Source organism: Stenella coeruleoalba, assembly GCF_951394435.1.
Source record: "Stenella coeruleoalba genome assembly, chromosome: X".
NCBI classification, from domain to species: Eukaryota; Metazoa; Chordata; class Mammalia; order Artiodactyla; family Delphinidae; genus Stenella; species Stenella coeruleoalba.
In genome coordinates this window covers 55890737-55896821 of record NC_137152.1, presented here as the reverse complement: position 1 = coordinate 55896821, position 6085 = coordinate 55890737, and the positions used below count along the sequence as shown (strand labels likewise).

Here is a 6085-nt window from a genome sequence, read left to right as displayed (position 1 = left end):
CTTTCGGCGCGTGCTAGGCATCCAGCGCCTCCATCTTGACGTTTCATCCTCACCACCCCTGGAGCCCGGCGCCCTCACTCGCCGACGCCCTCGACCCCCTGTACACATGGGAAACGGAGGCTCAGAGCTGTGACTCTAACCAGAAAGGGGAGGCGGGACAGGAGGAGGCGGGCCCAGAGGCTTGACAGAGGGAGGCATTCCCACCATCCCCTTCACCAGCCAACTTCCCGGAACGCCCAGGGGCTTGCGAGCAAACCAGAGGCCCTCGGCCCCATTGGTTAGGTCTCGACGAGGGCTGGCGAACAAGGCGCCCGCTGGTTGGCAGGGGCCGGACCAATGAGGAGACCGCGGCGCGGGCGTGTGAGGCGCGCTGAAAGTGGCGCGTCCTTTCTTTTGAGGCGAGCTCGTGCGGCGCGTGAGGTGGCTGACGCTCCCTTCTGAGCGCCGGCCGCCTAGCCCGCCGTGACCGGGACCGCGACCCAGGCCATCGACCGTCGCCCCGGTTCCGGGGCCGCCCGGGTCGCGACATGAGCTCCCCGAATAAGATGTCTGTGTGGGGAAGGCTTTTCCGCCCAAAGGGCAGGGAGCGGGCCGGCGTCCGCGAGGCCGGCCCCGCAGTCCAACGGCGACCCGCCCCAGGCCCCGAGACTGGGGAGCCGCGAAGCGGCGAGGGCGCAGGCGTCTTCCCAGACCCCGAGGGCTTCCGGTTGAAACGGGAGATGGTGGAAGCGCGAGGGCCCCTGCTGTGGGACCGCGAAGGCCGACCTGGCTCCCCTGCTTACCACAAGAGGGATCTCCTGGACCTGATCGAGGAGTCTGAGGAGGCCAACCTGCAGCAGCTGACCGACCAGGACGTGCTGGGCGTCCGCAGGTACCCGACCCTGAAGAGCTCCACCGCCTTCAAAGAGTCCACCGTGTGGACACTGCGCCTCGACGCGGGTCCCGGCGGTCGAGGAGCGCCCGGCCAGAGCTGTGGGGAGGGGCCGACGGCTCCAGCCGGCCCTCTCGACCTCGGTAGGCCTGAAGCGGGCCGGGCCTTGGGGAACCCTAAGAGAGGCACTAACCGTAAGTTGAACGTGGCTGCGGATCGCCAGCGGCGCTCCGCGGAAGACCTGGCCTGGCTGCTGTCCGACTCCGAGTCCTCAGATGAATTCAGTGAGACACAGCTGATGACGGTGAGCACTTACCCCAGAGGAGGAGGCCAGGCCAAGCCCAGCAGACCCGAGGATCCCGGGGACACTCCCAGACACTCGAAGTTCCAAATCAGGGAGAATTTCCTTCACGTGACAGGCTCTTCCCTGTCCTTGGCTCCGCGAGGACTCTCTTCGGTTGTGGAAAGGCAGGGCGTGGGAGAGCAGGGCATCTCTTCCCCTAAGAAAATGCAGAGCGTGCTGTGGGGCAAGGGGGGCAGCAAGCCCAGCTACGCGGGAGCTGCTGCTGCTGCTGCTTCTGTTTCTGCTGCTGCTGCAGGTGGCCTGCCGCAGGTCACTCCTAGGAAGAACGGAGCCCAGGAGAAGAAATCCGTCGGGGGAGCATCCAAACTTGCCCTGGGGGGAACCTTCGGTTCCCGGGGGCAGCGAATCTCGGCAACTCCCGTGGAAGCGGCCACCTTCCCCCCAATCTCTGGTATTCCGCTGCCTGGGAGACCCAAGAGTTATACCTTGGTCCTTTCGGGAACCAAACAGTCCAAGCACAGCGGCGCTGGGAAGAAATCCGTGGTCAGCTGGGCAAGGGTGTCTGAGGCGGTGGCGGGAGAAGATAAGGACCCAAATAGAGACCCAGCCCCAAAGGGCCAAGTGAGTAGGCCATGCTCCTCCTCTCTCCCCACTCTTCCCCCCCCCCACAGCACCCAGGGCACACGTCTACACCCATGCTGCCTCTGTCCACCCCTCAGAGGTTAGCATTGGGTGCCCCTCGGTCACTGGGTCATTACGATGCCAGATCGGGCTCCTTTTCCTAGGGACAAACATTAAGGTAGCACTTCGGGTGTCCTGGGCCCGGTTCTCCACCCTTGGCCTCTTTCCAGCCTCCTCTGAGAGACTTGGGCTGGGATGGAAGGGAGGGCTGGTAGCTGAATTGGGTCGGGGGATCCCTTAAAAGCTTCCCCGGAAAGCCTCAGTATTTAGACTCACCAGCTTCCTGAATCCTCCTTCCTAGCTGTTCCCCAGACCTTCCTTGCAGGGGGCCTGGGCTTTCTCAGTGTCCCACTGTTGTGCCTAGATCAGCTCTGCCTGCTGGCCTGGGGCTGACTGAGGGAGAAAGTGCTAATGAGATCAGCCTTTCAATTCCCTTCCCAATTCCCTGCCTCACCCTGGCCTGAATCACACAACTCTCTCTCTCTGTCTCTCTTTCTGTCTCTGTCTCTCTGTCTCTATCTCTCTCTGTCTCTCTCTCTCTCTCACACACACACACACACACACACACACACACACACACACTTCCTTAGTCCAAATCGGTGAGAAATTTTTGTTTCAGCTGCTAACTCACAGGCCAGGGACATCTTGTCTGCGCATGCATCGTAGAAAAGCCAGCAGTGGCGACGTCAACACCAGAGGCCCCCAAGATCCAGGAAACTCAGAACCCTTGGCCCTGAACCAGGGAGAAGTCATGCCCAGGGGGCCTGCCCCCTCAGGTGAGTGTCGTGGGTTTGATATGAGGGGAGGGAAGAGGGGTTGAGGACAGAAACCTCTGCCTCTGTCTCTGCCGGGGGCACAGCCTTGCTCCCAGGCAGCTTCTCCCACAGGAGACGGGGTGCTGGCAGGGCTGGCCTTGAGCCACATCATCCTCTGTGTGGGGTTTGTGCGGCCGGGGTGATCGTTGGCAGTGCTCCGGGTGTAGACTTGCAGGGGAACAGCCTTTTCTGTTAAGTCCTGTTCGGCCACATTGCTCTCCCACGTGCTGGCTGTGGCTGCAGCTCTGGGAGGGTCGAATCCAGAGCCACATTGTTTGGGGACCACAATGGCGAAATGGCTGCCCCCGGGGAACAGGGGAGGCAGGCCCAGAGACAAGGTTCCGGATGCTGGGCAGAGCAGGGGCGGCTGGTTGCCAGCAGAGGATGGTGCTGCCTCACCTCACTTTAGAGCCCGCTTGGCCCTTTCCACCTCACTGGGAGCCTGGGAAGCTGGATTGTGTGTCCTTTCCCTCTCAGGTGACCGGGGGCCACTTGACCATCCCCCAAGACCGGAAACGCAGCAGCAGCCACTAGGAATGCCCTGCTGTCTTTGGGTAATGCTTCCTCTGCATCCTGGAAATGCAGGCCCAAACTCGAGGGTGGGATCTGGGTCCAAGTTCAGCTGACATGTGTGGGCGCCCCCCTCCCCTGCCCCCATCACGTACCCCACGGAGGGAGCCCACCTCCTTTCCACTGAGGAGCTCTTGCCAGTCAGGTCCCCCGGCTTTGGGGTGGAGGGCCCAGGCGAGAGGAGAAGGTGGAGGAGAGAGGAGGCCAGAGTATACTAATCATTTCTCTTCCTCCTCTGTCTGCTGGCCTAGTGTCTCGAGCTAGAGAGAGAAGTAGTCAAACTTAAGGAGCAACTTGGTATGAGGAACCAGGACCGGAGAGCGGTGTCATAGTGCAGAACACAGGTGGGCACCTGGGGTGGGGCTGGGCTGCAGGTTCAGTCGGCCAGGCAGGGACCAACATCCCTATGGGGAGAACCTCTGAGACCTGGCCCAGCAGCCGGCTGTGCATGTACAACTAGGCATGTGTACAAATAGCAAAGTACTGTCTGGACTGCATGCACACGTTGACAACCAGACCAGTCCTAGGGAATGTCCTTCTGATAGGACTTTTAGAGATGCCTCGTTGATTTTTCCCTTGAACTGCTGCTTGGTGTGGCTTCTAAGGTTCTTGTTGGATTGTTTGTTTGTGTGTGTGACAAGTTCTGAGTGGTTGTGGCACGGCCCACAGCATGAGAGCTGCTGGCACATTTTGTTTCCCTGTAGGTACCGGTTCCACATTCAGTTTGGGTGGTGGGGAGTGATCAGGCCCAGAGCTCTTTGCATCGGGTCTGGAGGGGTTTCAGGTATCAGGGCTAGGCGGTTCCTCACGGGGATAGGGGACAGGCTTCTGTATCCCTGTGTCTGGAGCGCCTGCTAATGCCTGTCCCTGTTGAAGCCGCCATGCAGTACCTGGCTGACAAGTTGCAGACCCTTTGAAGTGAGTGTTACACACACCGTACCCCTTCCCACAGTCCTGGCTGTTGAGCAGGGCTGGGGCCTGGCCCTGGCTTCAGGCTCTTCCCTGACTCTGCTGTTTCACAGGTCGAGCCCAGCATCTTCCTGCAAGAGGAGCAGCTGGTACCTTTGGGGCCCTGGAGCTGTGGCCAAGCTCGTTCCCTCCTGTTCTGCCTCAGCTAGGGCTTCCTCTCCCCCTTGTTTTGCCCCCGCCCCGCCCCAGTTTCACAGCAGTTTCCAATTAAAGTACCTCTCATATTCTGTGTTCTGCCTTCTCTCTGGAGGGGTAGGGGTTGGGGTCAGGGTAGGGGTAGGGGGCCGGGGCGGGGCGCTGCTCCACGTTAGAGCCTTTTCCAGAACGGTATCTGTGGCATCCTGTGGTGGGGACTCTGGGCCAGCTTCTGTTACCATCCCTGCAGTCAAGCCAGCGGAGTGTCCCAGGTCTGGGTCCTGTGTGTGCTCTGCCTGGCCACATTGGCACGTCCTCCCTTTCCCCCGAAGGCCCTCTTCTAGCTCTCTCCAAACCCCCCTCCTCCTCTGGGGTCTGGCGATTCCCATTCATCTCTGCCATTCACCCTTCCCATCAGCAGGAACTCATGACCCCCTTCCAGAGCTCCAATCTGGAAGCATTCACATCCTCCCTGCCCTAGCCAGCTGACCACCCTCCTCCAGCCGGGTCGTCTGTACACCCTTGAGTGGAATTTGGCCCGTCAGGTTCTATGGCGAGTGTGGTTAGTAGGTCTGTGTTGTTGCATGGTCCCCGTCAAATACTCTTCCACCAGCCCCATGACACAGATTTTCCGGGAAATGATATTTCCGTGTCCCAGCTCAATCTCCCAGACTGCCTCTTTAGGACACACGAGATTGAGTCTGAACTCCATGTTCGATTTCCCCCTCACTCGAGGTTGGGGAGCACTTCCTTCCCTCAGCCAGGACCCAGGGCTGTACCAGCCTGAGACTCAGAGGGACAGACTTGTGTTTGAGTGAGGCAAGGGTGGTTGTGCCTGACACCCTTCCCGAAAGACCGGTGTTTTACTACACAAAAGGGGGTATGATGGTAGATTGGCTATTCAAGGTTGGTGACGGTGTGTCCCTGTGTGTGAATAAATGTAATCAGGGGTAATCTCCCTTGAGGGAGAAAGATGTGATTCAGGGAGTAAAGGGAGTAGAGGCTGGTCCAGGTTCTGTAAGGCATTGAATGAGCAAAAGCAAGGTTCGGATCTGTTTTGTTCAAAGGTTGTCGTTAAATTCCCAAAACATAGGAGGGGGATGATGCAGAAGTCACCAAACCCCACGACAGGCTGTCGGGATGCTCGAAATGTTGGATTCGCTGGAGGTGGCTCTCGATCCTACTCTGTGATCCTATGATGTCTGACAACTACTGTGGGTGTGGATGGAATGAGATTGGGAAGGGTGGCTCCTCAGAGTAGCTCATCTTAGAATCAGGGGACCCATATATGAGGCCACCCAACATGAGCTACCCGGGACAGGGGCAGGATGGGCGCAGTGAGGATGGGAAGTAAGGAGTGACTGCACCTGGACAATGGGGAGCACTTGGGTCCACCCTTCCCCCATATTCTCACCCTGACTCCCTTCCAGAGTCCATGGCATGAGCTCAGGTGGACAAACCACAGGTGGGATGGGACAGTCACAGACCTCAGGGTCAGAAAAGAACGTTCGTGGGACTTAATCCTTCCCCTCAAGCCCCTCCCTGGAGAAGGTGGGCTTGATTGCAGCCCAGGCCTCTGGCTGGATTCCTAGAATGTACCCAGTGCCCCACCCAGCCTGTACCAGGCTTATGTTTTAACCCCTCTTGCTCCGGCACTGCTCCCCACTGAGCTGAGGCCATTACCAATAAGTGTGTGTGCACTTCGAGGAAACAGAGCTAGCTTAGACCTTGGACCTGCCT

The 6085-nt window shown here is 59.2% G+C and overlaps 1 protein-coding gene across 3 annotated transcripts; it reads left to right on the top strand.

Annotated features, from left to right (window-relative positions):
• The first annotated feature begins 362 nt into the window (after positions 1 to 362).
• On the top strand, positions 363 to 4420 carry LOC307180800 (uncharacterized protein CXorf49 homolog). Of its 3 annotated transcripts, XR_013825785.1 has the most exons (6): positions 363 to 1796; positions 2476 to 2632; positions 3149 to 3225; positions 3493 to 3585; positions 4118 to 4159; positions 4264 to 4319. XR_013825785.1 is itself a non-coding variant. In XM_079911301.1 (5 exons), the coding sequence occupies exons 1-4, from the start codon at positions 528 to 530 to the stop codon at positions 3571 to 3573; spliced, it is 1584 nt and encodes a 527-aa protein (XP_079767427.1). In that variant the 5' UTR covers positions 363 to 527; the 3' UTR covers positions 3574 to 3585; positions 4264 to 4395. The 3 variants fall into 3 exon arrangements, 2 of the variants coding, with proteins under 2 accessions (XP_079767427.1, XP_079767426.1); XM_079911301.1 differs by lacking the exon at positions 4118 to 4159 and having other exon boundaries at positions 4264 to 4395; XM_079911300.1 differs by lacking the exons at positions 3493 to 3585; positions 4118 to 4159 and having other exon boundaries at positions 4264 to 4420.
• Positions 4421 to 6085: the final 1665 nt, after the last annotated feature.